Below are 23,809 nucleotides of genomic sequence, written 5' to 3'. Positions count from 1 at the left end.
GTAGCTTTGAAGCTTTGGTAGAACAGGTCTCTCAGGGTTACAATTTCAGATGGATTCACAGTGCCATATCAAACTGCTTTTCAACCAAGGGCGTCATTTGGGGAGGGGTCAAGGGGGTATCTGCCCCCCAATAGTGTGGAGAAAGACATAATTATATAACCCATGTCCCTTGACTATCTGGATATGGACCCTTCTTGCCTGTTTCAACCATTTCCTGGTTTTCAACCATTCCTTTATGGGTATTCAAAGATGCCAGTTGGTTTTTGATACTTGACCCTTCTCTACAGACCCAGTCTAACACCTCTGGAGCCAGCAGAGGCTCGTCTTAGGGAGGGAAGGGGGAAGGCATGCCGACACTTTGGACCAGAATATAATTTGCACTTTACTGAAAACAAAATACTTTTTAAATGTTTGCTCTTTTAAACTTTGATAAATAAAAAATCGCTAAAACATTAAGAGAAAAAAAAATAAATTTTGTAGGGGGGGAGGAGTCTAAATATTTTTTATCGAATCCTAACAAAGAGTATACATACACTATGTTTTCTTCATTTTTATGATTGTCGTCCGAAACGCTCTTTAACTAGTAAGTAAATAAAGAGTTATACAGACATCACATTTAGTAATTTTTTGGCATGAGTACTCAGCATATGAAGGTGTACAAATTGATACCATCAATTAGAGAATATTTTACGAGACAAATTAAAGTCATGGGCGTCACGGCTACCTTAAAAACATTTATCATGGTCTCGAGACAATTTGGCATGCCAGGAGGCGCCAACCTTTCAAACATCAATTATGAAAAACACATGAAACAATTAAAGCTTTAAGTAGAGTGAGTTATGTACATGGAGACTCATTTTTAAGCTAATACAAGTTGCGGAGCAGGGTTGCCAATTATTCTTCTAAAAATATCCTAAATATGGCAAACTTTGGGTCATCTTTTTACTATGAAACCTAAGGTGTCCTTGATAGTGAAGTAAGGACGGAAGGGGAGCTTGTCGAGGTTGGCATTAATCCCAAGAGGGTTATTAGGACCTCTAATTGCAAAAGAAACTTTTTTTTCTAAAATCTAGATTCTCCCTTAAAATAATGAAATACGTTTTTGTTTTATTGTTTTTGGTAATTTTCTTATTCTCTAGATATTATCTTTTTGTTTCTTGATTTAGTCATATCATGATAACTATGACCACTGATTTGATTCGATCACTCCTGGAAAAAAAATACATACCCATGACCACACTTTTCGGGGAAAAAATGCGAATTTTGTATGAGCTTGAAACCTCCTCTCTGAGGCCCAAAAACTGTGTTCACCATCATTATATTCGTTCCTTAAAGTGCTTTTATATTTCTGGTTGTATTTCAGCTATGTTTCTCAGAACCTTGTGGTCTATTTAAACCTCATATTACTTAAATCAGTCCCGTGTCTGAGCTCACAGAACTCACTCAATTGTAAAACTTCTCAGCAAGTTTCTGCGGAAAATGACTGCAGATTTCTAAGAAAAAATTGGCTTAAGAAACCATATGGCAACCCTGTACAGAGACTGTTAATCCGCTATGCATGAAAAGAATATTTGCTGATTATGTCTGGCATAAAGTACGTTTGATCTTAAAAGGTGAAGAGAGAGTGCGCGACAAGGATGTGCAGATGTGGTACAATGATGAATCACTATATCAAACTATGCATGCAAAAATCAATGTTTGAAAGGGTTATGTCACAAATTAAACCATGATACCTCATAAACAATAAAGGATTTTTTTTCAATACTTTATTTCATACTCTGATATGTCCACACAGAACAGCACATAAAGGCTGCTAATGAAAGAAGATTTCCACCAATATCCATTGGTTGTTTGTGGCAGGGACGTGAAAACATAAGTTCAAGAAAAATGAATAACCAATCCACTAACAATCAATACTAAAAACGGCTGTGCCAACTCGTGTTAGATAACAAGATCCAAAGCAACCTTTTTAGCACTGCGCTTTAGTCTCGTGAAGCACACTCATGGACAAATCGGCAATGTCATCCCCCTCTGACCTTCCTCTTTTCATCCCCCCCCACTCGTCTCCAGTTTTTTCGAAAAACCTAAGGCATTTTTAACCTCTTGCAGATTTTGGTGACCTGTCCTAATGGAGGAAAATGAGTTATTATTATTTTGGAAAAGGAGGGTCTGCTAAAATCATCTTAAAACCTGAAATGTAATGTAACAGGCATGGAGATCTTCCAAAATAAGTAGGAAATATCTCCTCCCACCTCTTCCCCTCAAAATAATAAAAATATGACCTTCCATCCTTTGAAGGAAAGGAGAGTAACTTCTTCCCAGGTATATAGAGTGCCGTAGTATAAGACGATGCGAAAATTAGGGGATCCACAAAAGCTTCAAAATTGATACAGCGCATGCATAATTGAGATGATGACTGTGCACAAGCCTTAAAAGAATTATTCTTCGGTTTCTCCCTTCTTTCATTTTTATTCTTGTATCTCTTCCTTCTCTTCATTTTCACTATTTCTTTCAAATCACTTTTGCGCTTTCATTTTAATTTTTTTTATATCTCTTGAAATTCCATGCAAGTTACTATTTTTGCAATGTATCAACACTGTTTCAAACCGATAAATCTTGTTCTTGAAGAAAAGCCTTTCTTCTCTTCTTGAAGAAGCGAAATTAACGCATATACTTGGGTCAATTTTCGGTTATCCCATGGTCTCATAGACATGTCCCCATAAGCCACCTTCCTTGGGTCCAAGGGTACCCTATTTTTTCTTTTATATCGGACGATATAAAAGTTGAATCACCACTTCAGCTATGTTGGTTTTATGCTTAACATATTGTTTGGGAAACTGAAAACCTCTAATCACGAGGAAGGACTTCAGAAAGAGGAGAGAATATGTCGTGTCAAGAGAAGAAAAAAAAACTTTCCAATGGCAGAAGATTTTTTCCTCAAAATAGGGTAATTCAGATTATACTCTTTCCATAGATTCTAAGACAAAGTCTCGTGAAATATCTTTTGCATCTAAATTTAAGCAAAATGCAAATTGAAAGAGGAGGTAGATAAACTTAATGCTAGATTGGATAACATTTCTACTACCATGAAAGCTTTAACTGCAAATCAGTGTTTTTTAATTAGATTCAATACAAAAGATTAATTCATATGAAAGGCCAAACTTACGCATAAAGAAACACAGCATTGAGGGGACGTTAGCCGATCTTTGCATTATTGCTATTTCTTTCCCATTTTAAGCTTTAGAGTCAATCTTTAATTGCATGTTAAAACTAATTTCAAATGTTTTTTTCGTTTTGAATTTGTTTATTATAAGTTAATTACTTACTGTAACTATGTAACATGACAAAATGCATGGGAGTATGCCGTTAGAAACTGACATTTTATTATATTTAATATATCTAGTATGTCCTTTCCACCCCCTTCTGTTAAGCATACGAAAGTTACTTTCTATTTTGAACTATGGGCCTAAAAAGTGTACTTTCGTACGCTTTATACCCTATTCAACACCAAACCCCTTGACGTTAACCCTGAAAGTTTTTCACCTATGCAATGCTGTAAATAGTCAAACAGTTCGTGGTAACGAACTGCAGTAAGCAGCGACCCAGCTCAATAGTAACCAAAACTCTAAAAAATGGAGTTTTGATAACAATAGCTACATCAAAAGAATCGCATTTGATAGCTGATTTTAAATATATAAGTTCAATCAAGTTCAGTCTTACCCATCAGAAGTTAAGAGCCTGATAAAATATGCCTTATTTTAGAAAATAAGGGGAAACACCCCCTAAAAGTCATAGAATCTTAACGAAAATCACACCATCAGATTCAGCATATCAGAGAACCCTGTTGTAGAAGTTTCAAACTCTAATCTACAAAAATGTGGAATTTTTCATTTTTTGCCAGAAGGCAGATCACGGATGCGACTTTATTTGTTTGTTTGTTTTTTTCCAGGAGTGATCGTATCGACCCAGTAGTCCTAGAATCTTGAAAGAGGGTTCATTATAACTGAAATAAAAAGTTCTAGTGCCCTTTTTAAGTGACCGAAAAAATTGGAGGGCACCTAGGCCCCTCCCACGTTAATTATTTTCCCAAAGTCACCGGATCAAAATTCCGAGAGAGCCATTTTATTCACGTAGTCAAAAAACCCTATAACTATGTCTTTAGGGACGACTTACTCCCCCACAGTCCCCGTGGGAGGGGCTACAAGTTATAAACTTTGACAAGTGCCTACATAAAGTAATGGTTATTTGGAAGTGTACAGACGTTTTCAGGGGGATTTTTTGGTTGGGGGTGAGAAGAGGAGGATGTGTCGGGGGAAATTCCTCGGAGGAGTTTATCATGGGGGAAGAAAATTTCCATGAAGAGAATGCAGGATTTTCTAGCATTATTTAAAAAAAAACAATGAAAAAATAAATATGAAAAAGTTTTTTCAACTGAAAGTAAAGAGCATAATTAAAACTTAAAAGGAACTGAAATTATTACACATATGATGGGTTCACCTCCTCCTAATACCTCGCTCTTTATGCTAAATTATTTTTAGTAATTTCAACTATTTTTTCTGCGGCTTTTGTGATTCAGGGGTCATTCTTAAGAAATTGGGAAAAAATTTAAGCTTTAGTGTAAAGAGTGAGGTACTGACAAGGGGGTGAACCCCCTTACATACGTAATAAAAACACGAGAATACAGAATTACTTTACGTAAGGTAATTTATAAATTACGTATATCTTTTACTAATAAAAACAATCGTAAAAAATTAAAAGTTCTAGTTGCCTTTTTAAGTAACCAAAAAAACCGGTGGGCAACTAGGCCTCCTACCCCACTCCTTTTTTTCTCTAAATCATTCGATCAAAACTATGAGAAAGCAATTTAGCCAAAAAAAAAAATAAATATGCGAATTTCGTTTTAATTATTCATCTGTGGAGAGCCAAAATCAAAACATGCATTGATTCAAAGACGTTCAGAAATTAAATTAAAAAAAACAAGTTTTTTTAACGAAAAGTAAGGAGCGATAATAAAACTTAAAACGAACAGGAATTACTTCGTATGTGAAAGGGGTTGCTTCCTCATCAACGCCCCGCTCTTTACGCTAAAGTTTTTTAATGTTTTGATAAGTAGAGTTAAGAGAAAGAGTCAAACTTTAACGTAAAGAGCGGGGCGTTGATGAGGAAGCAACCCCTTTCACATACGAAGTAATTTCTGTTCATTTTAAGTTTTAATGTCGCTCCTTACTTTCCGTCAAAAAAACTTTTTGTTTTTTTATTTAATTGCAAAAAGAGTCAAACCGAATAAATGAAACTTCAGATTTGTTTTTGTAGGCCCAAGAAATGAATTTTAATACAAATTTTACGCTATTTAGGAACCCATGTAGGAAAGGAGGGTGAAACTGATTCCCCTCCGAAATTCTGAATTTCCAAAAATTTCTGGGTACTTCTTATTCCAATTCTCAAATAAAATTTATTTACTTTAGAAATTTTGCTCGGTAACACTTGTATATAGAATAACTATTGTACATGAGCTTCCCAATCACACCAAAAACGCTGCCAATTAACGAGAAATAGATTTTTGGGGGTTTGGTTTCTTTGTTTAACAAATATGGCTGGAAAGAAATATTGAAAATGAACTAAATAACGAATACATAATGATATTAATTCCTAGAAATCTCATCGACTGAAGATTAAATAATCTATTTTAAAGAATATATTTATTTTCTAATATTATAATAATACTAATTTTTTAAGGTAAATTTAGTTTTCAGGAAAGCGCAAATGACGCAATAGCCTTTAGAATACTTACAGGGGGGAGGAGAAATTGACGAAAATCTCATTTATACTACTTTCTCTTCGTTTTAAGTTTGACTTGAGTATTCAATATAATTTCTACTCATTTTATTATTTATTTATTTATCTATATCACTGTGTGTTATATTTATGTTCGGTGTGGTAATGCATTTTAATTTCTATTCGTTTTTGGGTTTCATTTATTCTTTCGGGTTAGATAGTAATTTTGGGTCGTTTTAAGTTTGAACTAGAGTTGTACTTTATTTCTGCTCGTCTTGAGACAGATATTTAGTTGAACACTTTTTTTCAGATTTTTTTTTATTAACTTCTATTCGTTTTTAATTACCAAAGTTTTATTATTGGTTAATATTATGAATATTTGTCTAGCTTTTTGGGGTTTTCGGCTGAAGAATTAGAATATCAGATTCTGATTTAACTTGTTAAGTTACATAGTATGTATGAGCGTTGGCTTTTACTGCCTAAATTTCGGTCAATTTGAAATTGAGGTTTAAGACGGTTCTTGAACTGTGATTTTTAGCTCAGCAGCAATTTCAGGAGAATATATTCGAAAAAACTCAAGGGGAATTTTAAAAAGATTACTACAAAATTATCACAGACATCATTCAGCTCTTTTTATTTCTGACTTTTTAAATCTTTTATTTGGGGTTTTGACTCCCCTTTGACGTGTGGTTTTGATTCTTTTGAGGGCTCCAGGTTCATAATATCATCCAGGATATAGTATATTTTGATGAAATTCAACATCCCCCACAATATTCCCTAAATGTTCTAGCCGTTATATGTTCATGATTTGTTTCTTATACAACCTTTTGACAGCCTGGTTGCGCATGGCGTCTTTTGGCTTAGTTCAACATCCCCCTCACCAATCTCTAAAAAATTTTATTTAATGAATTTCCACAGCTCCTTATGCATTGAAGATTCATCATTTTTGGAAACCTGGATGCACATAGCGTCTTTTGATTCAGTTCAACACCCCCCTCGACATTCCCTGAAAGTTTCAACTTATAAGACTAAGCAACATATATCCATACAACTAGTGCAAATAAACCGTTCGATGATATGTCCCTATGTTTGTACGATTAAATAAAAAAACAAGTTTTTTTAAATGAAAGTAAGAAGCGACATTAAAACTTAAAACGAACAGAAATTACTCCGTATATGAAAGGGGCTTTTCCTCCTCAACGCCCCGCTCTTTCCGCTAAAGTTTGACTCTTTCTCTTAACTCTACTTCTTAAAACAGTAAAAAACTTTAGCGTAAAGAGGGGAGCGTTGAGGAGGAAAAGCCCCTTTCATATACGGAGTAATTTCTGTTCGTTTTAAGTTTTAATGTCACTTCTTACTTTCATTTAAAAAAAACTTGTTTATTATTTAATTTCTGGACGTTTTTAACGCATTATACACTCATAAATAATTAAAACGAAATTTGCATATTAAATTTTTTTAGTTAAATGGCTTTCTCATAGTTTTAATCGGAAGATTTGGAGAAAAAAGGAGAGAGGGAGGAAGCCTAGTTGCCTTCCAATTTTTTGATTACTTAAAACAACTAGAACTTTTAATTTTTTTTACGAACATTTCCATTAGTAAAAAATACACGTAATTTACGAATTAACTTACGTAACAAGCTTCTACATTCGTATGCTTTATTGCGTATATGAGGGAGTTCACCCCTCGTCGATACCTCGCTCTTTACACTAAAGCTTAAATTCTGTCCCAATTCCTTAAGAATGACCCTTGAATAACAAAGGCCGTAGAATAAATAGTTGAAATTACTAAAAATACTTTAGCGTGAAGAGCGAGGTATTACGAGGAAGTAAACCCATCATATGCGCAATAATTTCTGCTCGTTTAAGTTTTAATGCTGCTCCTCACTTCCAGTAGAAAAAAAAACTTTTCATATTTATTTTTTCATTGTTTTTTTTAAATAATGCTAAAAAAAACCTGCGCCCCCTTCATTGAAAGTCTCTTCCCCCGTGAGAAGTTTTTCCATGGAAAGATCTTCCCACGTACCCCCCCCCCCCCCTCACCTCAAATATCCCTCCCAAACCAAAAACATCCCCCTGAAAACGTCCGAACACTTCCCAGTAACCATTACTATATGTAAACACAGGTCAAAGTTTGTAACTTGCAACCCCTCCCACGGAGACTGCGGGGGAGTAAGTCGTCCCCAAAGACATAGTTATTAGGTTTTTCGACTATGGTTAATAAAATGGCTATCTCAGAATTTTGATCCGGTGACTTTGGGGGAAAATGAGCGTGGGAGGGGGCCTAGGTGCCCTCCATTTTTTGGTCACTTAAAAAGGGCACTAGAACTTTTAATTTCCGTTAGAATGAGACCTCTCGCGACATTCTGGGACCACTAGGTCGATACGATCACCCCTGGGAAAAAAAAACAAAAAAACGAATAAACACGCATCCGTTATTTGTCGTCTGGCAAAAAATGCGATTCCACATTTTTAGAGATAGGAGTTTGAAACTTCTACAATATGGTTCTCTGATACGCTGAATCTGATGGTATGATTTTCGTTAAGATTGTATCACTTTTAGGGGGTGTTTTCCCCTATTTTCTAAAATGAGGCAAAATTTTCTCAGGCTCGTAACTTTTGATGGGTAAGACTAATCTTGATGAAAGTTATATATTTAAAATTAGCATTAAAATGCGATTTTTTAAATGTAACTATTGGTATCAAAATTCCATTTTACAGTTTTGGCTACTATTGAGCCGGGTCGCTCCTTACTACAGTTCGTTACCACGAACTGTTTTACAATGGGCAAAGTTCATAGCTTGCAGCCCTTCCCCGGAGAGTGTGGGGTTCAAGTCATCCTCAAAGACATAGTAATTATATTTTTCGACTATACTGAAAAAAATGACTACATCAACATTTTAATCGGGTGACTTTGGGGGAAAATGAGCGTGGGAGGGGGGCTAACTGGTCTCCAATATGGTCCCACGATCATCCCTGGGAAAAAAAGGTTGAAACTTCAAAAGCAGAGTTCTCTGACACGCTGAGTCTGATGGTGTAATTTTCGTTCAGATTCTGTGACTTTTAGGGGGTGTTTCCTCCTATTTTTTAAAATAACGCACATTTTCTCAGGCTTGTAACTTTTGATGGGTAAGACTTAACTTATGAAACTTATATATTTAAAATCAGCATTAAAATGATATTCTTTTGATGTAACTAGAATATTAGGTGTGGCGTAGCTATTTTTGATCGGAAGGGAATAAATCCTTTCAAGAAAGATTATACCCGCGGAGGGTTACACTAAGAAAGAAGGTCCTCATAGAATACTATTGGAATTAATCACGTATGTTTTTTTAGCCTCCCTCCTTCACAAAAATATTCATGTACAAGGGCATGTTAAAGTCTTTCATTTTTCTTAAATGTAAGCTCTTGGTTTCGTAGTATATTTTATGATAAGCTGTAATGTATATATATATATATATATATATATATATATATATATATATATATATATATATATATATATATATATATATATATATATATATATATATATATATGTATATATATATATATATATATATATATATATATATATATATATATATATATATATATATATATATATATATATATATATATATATATATATATATATATATATATTTGAAATTAAATAATAGACTTAGAGTTTATCCATTACTTAGCTAGGTAGAATGTGAACACACAATTTAATGCGGTGTTTTTATGCTCTTTCCAAATTTACTACTCGCCTCCTTCCGAAATTCTACTTTGAGCCCAGAATGGGATTCTTAAAGTGAGACCTTCTCCCTTATTAGAACACCGCTACCAGAAATTCTAAGAGTTACATTAAAACAATCATAAATATTTACTTATCTCGTTCCTAAAAGTGTATTGCTTTACTTAACCCCCCCCCCGCTTGCGGTGAAACTTAGATTCCGCAATAAAATTCAAATTATATTTTTCAATTGTACAAATCTTTACTTCTTTATTAGTCTACGACGGACACTAATCGTTAAGGGGGAGAAACAATTGCACTATTCTAGAAAAAATTGCATGAATATTTATGGTGGGTTTTAAGTTGTCCATTAGGGGGGGGGGAGGGTAAGCAAAGTAAAAACACTTTCATTATTAAGATAGATTAGTATTTATGGTTGCTTTAAGTCAGTTTTCCGAATTTTTAGGAACTATTTTCAACTGAAAAACAATAAGAAACAAGGTGTTACTTTATAGGCCTCTTTAAGGACCCACAATAGAATTTATGAAGGAAGCGATTCGCCTATTTGGACTGAGCATAATAAGACGTCTCGAGTCCTTCACATTCTACCTAGCTAAGTAATGGGTCGGAAATAAACTCTTGAAACGATAAATTAATGAATTAATTCCTGTGTATATGCCAGCCTACAATTGAGTCTTAACAGCAAATTCCAAACCTTCATTATATCTGCCTTTCCAGCATCAACTCCACTCAGCACAATTAAAACTAATATTATTCCACCAACAACAAATCTCCTCAATGCACCAGCACGGATAAAATCATTAAACATTGTCAACAGTTAACGTTTTGTAGCATCACCTAGCGTGAACCCGATCATGGAAATGCACAGCTTATTCTCTTCCTTATTTACGGGTTCACAAGTAGCTGATCAACTGAGGTGCAGAAAGAGGTTACCGAGCACGCCTGATTCCCTCTTTTTGCTTTACCTGGTTCTCGCGCGTCAAGTTTAACCAGTGGAGCATCCGTTGGGTAAAGCAAGAAAAATGATTGGCCAGTTAATAGTAGCTTGTCTGAGATGCTTTTTTTGGCTTTGAGAATGTTGGCGTGATTCTAGTTTTTATATCAAAAATAGACGGAATTCCTGATCATTTTAAACCCATTTATCAACTCGACACATTTATGACGCCAAAAGCTATTATTTGATATACATTATTCAACCTATAGATATTCAACCTATCTGAGTTTCGTAATTTTTATGACGGCTGTTTTATAAGCTATGATTAGCTTTTATGAAAAACGACAAAATATTAAAAAGAGAAGGGAAAATTACTACTAGAAACCGAAATACCTTCGATTAAAGATTTTAGGCAAGTAAGCAAGTTTTTGTTTCTGGTGATAAAAGGGGCTTATTAGAAATACAGTAAAATTCAATTGATTAAATGAACTGTCCAGTAAATTATTATGATATCCGCAAAGATTTTGAAATTTTGAAGGTCTTTCAAAATGTTGGGCCCCTGCGTGTAAACATTACAATTTCTACTCGTAACATTATCTTTCTTTCTACTTGATTCTGCTTAAAAGAATTATTTAAGACGAATTGTTTTCTTAAGGATTGGAAAAAGAGACATTGAAAGTTAAAACGAACAGAAATATTTTGTATAAGTTGGGAGCTACCTCTTCCTCAATTCTCCCCTCTTACGCTAAGATTTCATATTATTTTATTGAAAACATTTATGAGTGCCATATTTGAGCCTAAGGGTAAATTTAAGTGTTCTATTTGGCAACTGCCTTTCTAAAGTTTAAACTGAAACTTTTATTGTTTAGAATTTTCAACAATCGTAAAACCATCGTAAATATCGTAAAACATAATTTATCCAATTCCAATAGCCCTTGGGCTTGAGCTTTCATTTTGGTCTTGGGGCAAAAAGTGAAACTTTAGCGGACAAATTCGGAGGGAATTTCTTCTAAGGGATGATTTTCCGCGGGGAAGGGGACTGGTAATCTCTGGGGGATTTTTGTCCGCGGGGAGAATTTTCAAATTCTTTCAAATTTAAAAATACCATCATTATTAATACACGGTGAGGAATTTTCCGCAGGGAAAAATTTTCTAGAAGAGAATCGTCCGAGGGGGGGGGGTATTTTCCTGGAGAGCATTGTCCGTGGGATAATATTCAAATACTTCTAAATTCAGAAATACTAACTTTATTTATGCAAAAGGAACAATTTTCCGCTATGGCGGGAGAATCTTCCGCTAAGGAATTTTCTGGGGAAATTTCTCTTGAATTTCCTTTCTTTTGAGACCATAGCAACAATTTCAACGGTTTGATTGACAACTATTTTGTATTCAACAGTTTCGTTTATTTTAAACACTTTTTCAACTTTCAAAATACTTCCGTTATTGTTTGGGGGGATTCCTGTGGGAGAGGGAACTGCGGGAGGATTTTACATATTAAAATTCATTTCATTTGCATAATCGATGTTCGTGTTGATCGATTCAGTGCATTATCGTATTTTTCAGCTTATGAACTGGAGTACCCAATAAAGGGGAATTTTCCTCGGGTAGATGTTCCAAAGAAAACGTTTCAGAGGAAATTTGTCAAATCCTTTTCTTTTAAAAAATGTTGTCATCATTGAAATCCGGGGTGAATTTTACGCTGTAGAGGGTATTTTCCGCTGGAGGGGGAGTTTTCCGCAGAGGGTGAGTTTTTCGCAGCAAAGAATTTTCTGCAAACAAATTTTCCAGAAGAGAAATTGTTCTTGAATTTTCTTTCTTTTGAGCTCGCAGCAGCGCGCAACGGGTAAGCTAGTTCTTGTGTAATAATAGCCCATCATCTCATTCGAACCGTGTGTACGTCTGGTGTCGAAGGCAATACCATCTAGTAGAGTGACCTCTGAAACCGAAACGAAACGTATATGGCTTTTCAATAGTAATTAAATAAAAAAACAACAAGTTTTTCTAACTGAAAGCAAGGAACGACATTAAAACTTAAAACGAGCAGAAATTACCCCGTATGTGAAAGGGGCTGTTCCCTCATCAACGCCCCGCTTTTTACGCTAAAGTTTGACTCTTTCTCTCAAATCTACTTTTTAAAACAATAAAAACTTTAGCGTAAAGAGCAGGGCGTTGACGAGGGAAGTGCTCCTTTCATATACGGGGTAATTTCTGCTCGTTTTAAGTTTTAATGTCGCTCCTCGCTTTCAGTTAGAAAAACTTGTTTGTTTTTTTTATTTAATTTCTAAACGTTTTTCAGTTAATCCATGTTTTGATTTTGGCTCTCCGCAGATGAATAATTAAAGCGAAATTTGCATATTTATTTATTTGGCTAAATGGCTTTCCCATAGTTTTGATCGAATGATTTTGAGAAAAAAGGAGGGGGAGCAGGCCTAGTTGCCCTCCAATTTTTTGGGTACTTAAAAAGGCAACTAGAACTTTTAATTTTTTACGAACGTTTTCATTAGTAAAAGATATATGTAACTTACGAATTAGCTTACGTAACAAACTTCTATATTCGTATGTTTTTATTACGTATATGAGAGGGTCCGCCCACTCGTCAATACCTCGCTCTTTATACTAAAGCTTTAAATTTTTTTTCCCCTGAATCACAAAAGCCGTATAATTAATAGTTGAAACTACTAAAAATACTTCAGCGTAAAGAGTGAGGTATTAGGAGGCACGCATCCGGGATTTGTCTTCTGGTAAAATATACAAAATCTTTGTAGATAGGAGCTTGGAACTTGTACAGTAGGGTTCTCTGATACGCTGAATCTGATGGTGGGATTTTCGTTAAGATTCTATAATTCTTAGGGGGTGTTTCCCCCTATTTTCTAAAATAGGGCAAATTTTTCTCAGGCTCGTAACTTTTGATGGGTAAGACTAAACTTGATGAAACTTATATATTTAAAATCAGCATTAAAATGCAATTCTTTTGATGTAAATATTGGTATCCAAATTCCGTTTTTTAGAGTTTTGGCTACTATTGAGCCGGGTCGCTCCTTTCTACAGTTCGTTACCACGAACTGTTTGATAAGCCGACTGGTAACCTAAAAAAAATCCACTCGGTAGTATTTTTGTCCTGCTTGTGTCTAAAGTTTCAATATGCAGCAAAACAGGCAGAAATCACCACTTTCTCGCGGTATGATCTCTTTTGCTGCTTAAAAATAACATGAAAACCTTACTATACGTAATATATACTTATTATACTTATTATTAACTTACTAATAACGAACACGGCTAATGGAGAAATGTGAGATAGTCATCTTGTTCAGTATAGTTGAAAGCCCCATATCTTTCAGGATGACAACTCCCCCCTTCCATAGCCCTCAGGGCAAGGGATGTAAGTTATGCCCCGGTGCATATAAGGTTTTTAGGGAAAGTGTGATTGTATAGACTTCTGGGGGGGCTCGTTGGGTTGGAAATAAGAAGTTTTGATGCTCTTTTTAAGAGGTAAAGTAAAAGGAGGGCAACTAGGCCCCCCCCCTAAGGCTCTATTTACCGAAATGTATTCGATAGAAATTTTCATACATCAATTTGGTCAAAAAATAGTCCAAAGATCACACACAAAGCCTTCGGGGCTGACACAGCCCCCCAGAGTCTGGGGGCAAGGGTTGTAAGTTAATCCCTGGGGGCATAATAGGGTCTTATGGAAGCGGTGGTCGTTAAAATTTTACGGGGGAGGGGGCTCATTTGACTGGAAATTTAAAGTTCTAGTTCCTTTTAAGGGTCAAAGTGATAGATGGTAACTAGCCCCCTCCCCCTGACACCTTCTTTTCCCCAAATGTATCCAAAAGAAATTGTGAGATAGCTATTTTGTTGACAATAGTCCAAATTGCATATAACAATGCCTCCAGGGTGGACATAACCCCCCTGAGCCCAGGAACAAGGGCTGTAAGCAATATCCCGGGGTACATAAGGCTCTTATGGAACGGCTGGTCATATAAACTTTGGATGGCTTTATTTGACTGGAAGTCGGAAGCTCTAGTTCTCTTTTAAGAGTCAAAAGTGATTGGAGGGCGACCAGCCCCTCCCCTCCCGTCCATCATTCCCCAAAACACATCTGATCACAATTTCAAAAGAGATATTTTGTCCAGCATTCTTGAAAGGTCCAGTAATAATGTCTTTGGGGATGTCAAATACGTCACAGTCCTCAGGGCAAGGGCTGTAAGTTGGGTATTTCGTTCATTGTTTACATATAGTATATGTTATTGAGAAAGGTATGCATGTTTTAACTTTACTTTCCAAAAGGACGAAGGGCATTCTGGTGAGCCTTTCAGAGAATGTTTTGGGCATTGTTGAACTAAATCAAAAGACTTTATGCATATACGATTGTCTAAAGGGTGGGACTCGGGAATGACTGAGTATGTTAGTTTGGAACTTCCAGGAAATGATAAGGGAGCTGATCAAAAAGGCAATATGTGTGTATGCTACCACTGTTACTACAGCTACTATCACTGCTACTGCATTTACAATATTGAGGGGAAATTTGAACTAAATGAAAAGAAACTATGCGCATGCACATTTTTAAAAGAATTTTTCCCAAGAATTGATTTGGGTATTACGTTGGAACAACTTCAACTACTAGTAAAACTACGAACAAAATTAATAAGAACAGGGCTGACAATCCCCGTGCCTTCCCAAGACCAGAGCATAATTTGCACTTTACTGAAAAAAGGTGACCGTGGATTGTCAGTTTAATATATATATATATATATATATATATATATATATATATATATATATATATATATATATATATATATATATATATATAGTTCCTCTGTGAATCTCTTTTATTATATATATATATATATATATATATATATATATATATATATATATATATATATATATATATATATATATATATATATATATTTATATATATATGTATATATATATATATATATATATATATATATATATATATATATATATATATATATATATATATATATATATATATATATATATATATATATATATATATATATATATATATATATATATATATATATGTGTGTGTGTGTGTGTGTGTGTGTGTGTTGTTTGTGTATGTATACTGATGTTTATTTCTTAAAGCTTTAATAATTTTTTGTGTATTAAAGTCAAAAAAGTGAAAACATTTAAAATGTATTTTGTTTCCAGTAAAATAAAAATTATATTCTGGTCTTGAGAATGAATGGGGTTGTCAGGCCTACTCGTGGTAGTAACCTTTTTTTGGTAGTTATAAAATTAATGAGCTTTATGCATTAAAAGTCATCATAAATGGAGATTCCTGTTATATGTGATTGCTACAAGCTTTTTTTTAGAGTTTTGGTTACAACCGACACAATTCGTTCTCTACTTGCCGTTTGTTATCAAGAACTATTTGATCCTAATGGGCTCTTTGATGTGCAATACTTATGCTATTTATATTGAACAAAATCCCTAAACTAGGTACAAAGGGAAAAATTTTGTTTAGGGGAAGCGCGATATTTTAAGTATGCACAATTTTAAAGATTCCGCTTTACTTGCTTAGAAGTGATAGTGATGAGACACTCTTTAAGGGTAAGCTGTACTCAAACATCCCGGGTAAATTTTCTGAGAATTTCTTATTGTTTCCTTTGCATTCGTCACCTGTCAAAATGACTCTGCTTTTTAAATATAAAATACGAAGAGGGTTAACTTAAAAAGTACAAAACGTCTCTAAAATCAAAAGCCCGAATCCGGGAATTGACCAACTCCTTTAATCGGTGGTGTCAAAGTTGGTCTTTTTTTGAATTTTAGTAATTTTTGGCAACGTTGCAACATTTTAGTCAGTTTTAGTGTCAGGACTTTGTCCCTTCTCGGCTTTAACCTTTTCCGCTACTTACATCGTTATCTTATTTATTACTTATTACGTTATCTTATTTTACTTCAAATAACCTTTCGAATTGAAGGTACCATAATAGACTCTCCTTACACTTCAGCAGGAGTGAGAGCAAAAAATTATAAAATTCTTGGAGTGACGGTAACACCTTACCCACAATTCACCAGCATCGTAGCCTTGCTTAAACCTATATCTTCAGATAGACATGAATAAGCAACATTGTTTGCGTCAATTTTCATTTAAATTATATTATCAGGACGTTTGCACTTATAGTGTAGTTCGAAAACCAAAAGCAATTGAATTAATTGGCCCTTCCAAGTTGCTGCATTTCAAAAAGCTAAGTTTTTAAAGTTCCTTCTTTGGGGACACTTTTGCATGTGAACAGTTTCGTCGAACCAAAAAGCCTAAGTATCTTACCCCAGAAAAGTGCAAACTCCACCCAAACCAGAGAGGAGGATCATCCCCTTGGTGTCTGATAAACTTGTAAAAAATGTACATTTACACCGCAAGAAATCAAACTGTACCCAAGTCAAGGTTGAGGGAGCTGATTCCACCCTGGATCCAGTACTGTCTTTAATCTCTTCTTATTTGTTAGATAGGCATTTTTTCACTCGCGACTTCGTAAAAAGCAGGTAATTTCTTAAAGAACTCGGGTAACAAAAAAAAGCATCAGTTCTGATGGAAGAAACCAAAGTTAGCCCAAAGTTCTTCTCTTGTCTATCGTTCCAGAATGAAAGCTTTTCCTCTGCACTTATGTTTTATCACAATTCGCAGGTTCTGTTAAGACACGCCCGTATTTATAAAAAGCCTGATTTTATAAAACTCAGAAGAGGGAAGTCCAACTATGGAAAAATCTACTTTTAGGTATTTTAATATAACCTTCCATGTTTCAATAGAAGGGCGAAAACCTCGACTGTAGTTTTACTTTTTGCTTAATCGTTAATTGATTAAGCCTGAACGGGCAAGACCAGACTCAGTTTGACCAATCAGAAGAAGATCGTCCGCATAAGCCAGATATGAGATATCAGATGGTCCTAGTAGGCACGTAGTCGATATTTTTGATAATACATTTTCAATACAAGCATTAAAATATACGGAGAAAGAACCCCCCCGTTGTCTTACACCGCAATGAACAGGGATATGACCAAAATAAGAATTATCTAATGAATAAAAGGTCATTAATTAATGCTGCCCATGCTTGAGTATGACTAACTCTGTCAAATGCTTTAGACAAGTCTAGGGCTGCGAAATGAAGTACACGACGAGTGCGATGGGCATCTTTTAATAAAGAAGTCAAAGCACAGTGAGCATGCTGACAGCCTAACCCCGATCTAAAACCAAATTGATTATCATAATTTAGAATGAGCTTGGTGAGATATGGTAGTATGAGGTGTTCAAAAAGCTTGCTAAGAGTACAAGCTACCGTTATGGGCCTATAAGAACTACAAGAAACCGGGTCTTTTCCTTTTTTTAGAAGTGACGTAACGCTACCGCATAAGAACGAGTCGAGCACATACGAACTACTAAAACACATTTAAAAAAAACAGTTGGAGATGAGATACCAGTTCAAAAGAATTAGGAACAAAATTCGAAACACTAATCCCATCAATATCCAAAGATTTTGATTTTAAACCCTTAATACCTTTAACAATATCCCACTTTTCAACTGGAATCACATGTCTCTGATATACACGTGACAGCAATTTTTTTTCGAGCAAACGTGAGAAATGCTTTTGCACTGGATAATTAACTTTCAAAAATATTTTGGAATAATGTTCGATCAAAGATGGACGAGGTATAATATCACTAGAACTTGTATCCGGAAACTTGGCAGAATTTATCACTTTTCGCCACTCACTATTACTTTTCGGAAAAGTTTCACCGGAGTAACGAACGGCACGAGCGTTTATATTCGAATTTCGTCTTTTGTTTTAGATCAAACACAGTACCTCGAGAAGGTCGACCACAGGCAGACCAGATTCTTAACCAGAATTTGGCCTTATTCTTGACTTTTTTCAGCAAAGGATCACACTTCCAGATTGGCTTTTGGGTATTCCGCCTGACACGGATCAGCGGGACGGCTGATCCGTCCGTCCACGGCTTTATAAATAAGATAATGTCACGATGATAACGATTCAAATCAGCACGAGTATTGCCAATAATGGGGTACGCATTTGTGCAAAGAAGATGGAAAGGGACACGTACGGTGGACAGTAGAGCTCCAAGTGTAGCAAGGTAAAGAGGCATGTTCGCACTAGACCAATCAAGTTTTTCAAACCACTTATGCGACAGTGATGGTTGGTTCGAGCATACGTCAGAGGTAACCGTAATATCAAAATACACAGGTAAATGATCATAATATCTCTCATCTTCATCAGCATTTACTGCTAAAGTTTGTAATGAATGATAGCAGATAAAGTAGTCCAAATTCGAGACAGAACCACTACAGGGGATATAAGTAAAACTGAGGTCTTTCGTTAGGATCTTAAATGCTGAGGGTAGACACTGAAAAAGCGCTTCCTTTCGTGCACCCACTTGCATCCCAGACGCTCAATACCAGTTATTAGACTGTTTAATTTGTTGCAGACATTCGCATTACTGGAGAAGGAAGAAACAGATCTTCCATCATGGGGCAAATAGGCGTTGATTAGGATCACATCTGCAAGCCGGATTGCAAGATAGTGTTCAGAGAATTGGTAGCAGCTAGGAGACAAATAGCTAGGCAAAGATCGCTTAATTATAGAGGCAAGACCACCAGAAGGCCTGCCTTGGGTAAGGCGGGCATTCGCGGTAAAAACAGCATGTTGAGAACTTCGCCTTAGAAAGTTTACACTGCAATTCGGGAGCAGGTGTTCTTGTAAGAGGACAACATCAGGATTAGCTAGTTTCTCATCAAGGTTTAACACTTTATCCTTTGTTCCATTGATGTTGAAAGAGCACACTGAGACTTTATGCTCATTCATGATTGCAAGCAAGAAGGTCGCGGAACTTTGGAATTAGCAAGAGCCTTTAGTTTGAAGCAACGAAAACTCCATTTAGACCCAATCTCTATTTGGGTTTAAAAAGTACATTTGGCTGTGCGAATATTGTTCAAAATCACCTTCATGGGTCTGTGATGGGTGTGCCGCTACATTGATTTTGTGATAAATTTGTCCAGCTTTTTGAAGCTTAAAATATAACGGCTATTTGTTGTTCAACCAACACTTACGTTGAATGAAGTTAAAGCAAAAAATGAGTTCCAGTTTTGTGTTTGTTTGTGGAACTCTTTAGAACAAGTGATGTCCAATAACAGACCAAACGAATTCGTTTGGAAATTGATGATGCAGGAAGGCAATTTGGCAAAGCATGCAGTAGTCCCCAAGTAACTCATCTTTGGTGGCTATTTTTACACAAGATAATAAAGGACTCCACAGTGAATACATACGGAATTGAAAGGTCCCAATGAATTGTAAATAACACTTGCGTAGATTACAGAATCTTTAATGGTTTTTACTGGGTTTTACGCCACAGTTAGTTAGCATCGAAGATTGTGATGGTACTGTTTTTCTAAAATAACATTTTTTTTTTTTCTTATGCACTTTCATTTTTGAATCGTTCTGATTCTCGCTGTCCTTTAACAACACAGTTCTTTGTTCTTCACTGTCATTTTTGACACTTTTCGATACTCGCTTTAGCGTGTCTGCTAACCATACAATTCTTTGTTGTTCCCTTTCATTTTTGACACGTTCTTATTCCTATTGTTACTTGTAATTATTGCTGCTGTTTATCTTCTAATTGCAAATTTCTTTGTTCTCGCGGTTGTTTATATTCTAACCATGCATTTTTCTGTTATTCATTTTCATTTTGATTCGTTCTAATCTTCTTTGTTGTAAGTCTTGTAACTGCATGTTTTGTTTGCTCTTCACTTTTGTTTTTGTGTCGTTGTAATTCTTGCTGCTACTTATCTTTTAACTGATAATTTCTATGCTATTCAGTTTTGTTTGTGACTTTCTCTAATTGTCAGCTTAGCTAATTTTCTAACTACAAATTGCCTCGATCTTTATTTTCATTTATCATTGCTACGGACATTTTTCAGTGCCTTTTGCCTTAGCTGCTCGGTTTGATGTGGCCACTTTTGATGGTCTAAGGTTGTTCATTATTACCCATCGCACATTAACATTTCCCATGTCGTCCTCTTGATCTTGTCTTAGTTGGTGGTTCAGTTTGTTCATTTTAGTTTACAGTTTTGTCCTCTTTTCTTCTTTTTGTGCTCATTTTGTGCTTACCTTGATTCACGTTTGTGTTCCATAAATATCATGAAAATGCCTTTTGAAATTTATATTACCAAATACGGGCACGTGAATGTATATATTTCTAAATTTTTATTCTACAAACGCTTCTAAAACGGCCTCAAAACATATTTTCCTTGTTTCCTCACTTTTAATCAACATAATTGCTTAACCATTAAGTCTATCCCGATTATTGTTGATATCAAGTAGTTTTTCTATTGGTTTTAGCGCAGAAAATGATCGCTCTCTAGAAGCAATGCTTACTGGAACTGTTAAGAACATTTTAAAATTTTGAAAATCTATTGTTCATTTTGATAGCAGTGCGGGCCCCTTCAAACCCGAGGTCTGATTGGGCCCGATCGCTCCAATCGCCCTTTATCCAGCCCTGCTAAAGGGATTACCTTTTTCTTAATATTATAAAAATTAAATAGTATCTTTTGACTTTCAATTAAGCGTGTTTTTGAACTTTGAAGGTCTAATAATTTAGTTTTTGTCAACGTTATTTCCAGGCATAATCATTGTCTTACTTTTGGACAGGTCCATTTTGTTTTTTGCCTAGAGACATCTATGTCTTGATTCAATTCATCCTAGGTAGCAATTCAAAAGACTTCCTATTTAAATTCATTCCATATTCCTGATAATACACTAAGTTCGTCCTGAGGTCACCAGGCAAGATTAACCAACAATCGACACCACCAATACATTAAGTATTCATTTCCCTGTATTGTAAAATTCTAGTTTAGTGACTTCTTGCTATCTCGGAAAGGGGTTAGGTTGAGATGACAGCCATAAGGCATTGGATTTCACTAAGTCAACTTGACATAGCCTATCCAGAGTTTGATGATCTGCTCTGAACAAACAAATATGTTTAGAAACTTAGTGGTGAATTTACAACAAGAGCAATCCTAGGTCAAGAAAAGCACCCTAGGTGTGCTCATAGAAAAGCTCTGTCCTTATTGACTGAGTGTATAAAAAATTATAATCTGCATAATATTTTGTGATTTTTGTGACTCTTATATTTCATATTGCTATGACTTTTTTATAAATAGGTTTTATTTGTTTTCAAATTTGTGTTTATTCTTTTTAGATATGCTAGTGACTACAGCCTGATAGAGATATGATATGCAGGCCAATGCCAGTGATTTAACTAAAAACACTGTACAACATCCTAGTATAATCCAGTGATATTTTAAGTGCTGATTTGGCATCTGCCAAATTTTTATTTGTGTGATTTTCAAACTGAAGTGTTTGCATTCAAAGCCTAAGAACTTACAGAGGCTCACATGTATAGAAGCAGTTGATTTGATTAAATATCACCTAAATAACAACAACAATTTTTTTTTTAATTTACTTAAAAATAACTTCAAGGAATAATACTTTTGATTTGCACACAACATAGAAAATAATACTAATAGTTAGAATAAGAAACCCTGTGGTAACACAGTGGAATTGAAGAAGAAGTAGTTTGGGTGGGGAATAATTAAATCCACTAAAATGTTTCCCATCAACCTTGTCAATTGTTTTTTTTTTTTTCCTCTTTCAACAGGATCAGCAGCATATGGTTAATACAGCTTGCTTGGGTAAATATTTTGGCAGGGCAGGACAAAAACTATAGGCTAGATAAAGTAATAAGCTACCTTTTGAAGCCCCATGAAGGGGTCAAAGTAGAATTGTCCCAGAAGCTTCAATTTCCAATCAAGTAAGCTCTTTCTGAAGGTTCTACAGCATTTTTTTTATATTTTTGTTTGTATTAGCTGAAAAGGAACCTATAATCATCAAATTCAAATTGCCACTATTGTTGATAATTCTGCTTGACCATTAAACATTTGCTGGTGGACCACTGCTGGGTAGTATACACTAGCAAACAAACATGCTTATATATGAAACACCAACATTTCAACAAATTGGTGGCTCCATTATTGATTTTTATGCCCACTAGTAAGGGAATTTGGAACTGCTCAAATGTTAGCATCCAATTTCAAACAATATAATTATGACAATGAACCCAATAAAAGGAGTGTGTTTTACATGGTCTCTGGTTTTCTCAAAAAACAAAACAAAGTAGCCTAATAAACATAGAACTTTATGAAACAACTTTCTAGTATTGCCAAGATTCAGGGACAATCTAACAAAAAACAAGGTAAGAACAATCAAAGCAGATGGCTGCTTTTACAGGATGAAGTCAACACAAGAGGTGGTTTACACAACTCTGATTGATTCGATCAGAGTTGTGGCTCAATTTTTCCAAAGCAAAATTAATCTTCTGTTTTAGATGCCTCTGGTGGGTGAGTGTGAACTGCTTCATTAGTATTTTCAGCTAAGTATGCTAACCTTGAAGGAATGCTTATGGATTTGGATATCTGTTGTTTCTGTTTGCATTGCAACTGTTTTTTTAGCTCTTTATTTTATTAATTTTTATCTCTAATACTGGTAGAGATGTTAGTTTGAACCTATTCTAATGAATAAATGTATTCATTTTTATTTATATGAACCTTATCAAACAAACCTGTGAATTTAAAAGCCTGAAAAAGTCTTGAAGTAGCTTTTTTCAATTCCCTTTAATACAAGACCTACAAATTGATTTTTTGTTAAATGATAATTGTAAACGCCCATGAAAACACACTCCTGTAAATACAACAATATGATTTACCTTTTATGGAGAATGCTAGATATATGTCAGGCTTGACATAGTTGATTCAGGATTGACATAATAGATCTAGGATTGACTGAAGACTTAGGCTTGACATAGCAGATTTAGCCTTGTCATAGTAGATTTATGAGTCTACTGCTCAGTAGGGGCCTCCTCCAGGCAACTCAGCACGTCCCAAGGCGGCAATATGGGAATGCTCTACAGATATGTATGGTACCTCCATAGGAGGCACTGACCAAGGGGGACGTTGTTGCTGGGGTTCATGATAGAAACTGGACCATCATAGCCTGAGGCCCTAAATACAGGTGGAGGAGGATGAAGGCCCCTCAAATGTACACTGAGCTGGGCCCACCAGTGTGTGCACACGTCCTGTAAGTTACAAACCTTCTCCCAGTAATGGGTTAAATTGCATGGTAATGCAGAACATCATCATGGGAGGATTTTGCTCTTCTGCATTTGTCCTCCATCATCTTTGAGGACAAATGCAGCAGGGCAATAAGATCCAGACCTATTGACAAAATCCTCTGCAAAGGGTTGTTTTGGGCTGCCTTCAA

At 35.3% G+C, this 23,809-nt stretch overlaps 2 protein-coding genes across 7 annotated transcripts in view; one reads left to right on the top strand and one right to left on the bottom strand.

The window, feature by feature from the left end:
- The window catches only part of LOC136030137 (SPARC-related modular calcium-binding protein 2-like), an 83,317-nt gene extending 72,859 nt beyond the window's left edge, over nt 1–10,458 (bottom strand). Inside the window, exon 1 of one of the 2 annotated variants that reach the window (XM_065708836.1) lies at nt 10,208–10,458. In XM_065708836.1, coding sequence (XP_065564908.1) covers nt 10,208–10,321 — 114 coding nt within the window. In that variant the 5' untranslated portion in view covers nt 10,322–10,458. The remainder of the gene's footprint in view (nt 1–10,207) is intronic. The other variant, XM_065708845.1, reaches the window with a different exon arrangement.
- The window catches only part of LOC136030149 (protein ZNRD2-like), a 46,294-nt gene that overhangs the window by 4,357 nt on the left and 18,128 nt on the right, over nt 1–23,809 (top strand). Inside the window, exon 1 of one of the 5 annotated variants that reach the window (XM_065708865.1) lies at nt 1,569–1,594. The exons of 1 other annotated variant lie outside the window; for it this stretch is intronic. In XM_065708865.1, coding sequence (XP_065564937.1) covers nt 1,581–1,594 — 14 coding nt within the window. In that variant the 5' untranslated portion in view covers nt 1,569–1,580. Of the gene's footprint in view, nt 1–1,568; nt 1,595–1,622; nt 1,651–21,177; nt 21,313–23,809 lie in introns of those variants that run through there. 3 more of the 5 variants (XM_065708856.1, XM_065708874.1, XM_065708884.1) reach the window with 3 other exon arrangements.

The sequence above is a fragment of the Artemia franciscana genome, chromosome 1 (genome assembly GCF_032884065.1).
Source record: "Artemia franciscana chromosome 1, ASM3288406v1, whole genome shotgun sequence".
NCBI lineage: Eukaryota > Metazoa > Arthropoda > Branchiopoda > Anostraca > Artemiidae > Artemia > Artemia franciscana.
The sequence above is the reverse complement of the archived record's forward strand: the minus strand, read 5'-3'. Positions and strand labels throughout refer to the sequence as shown.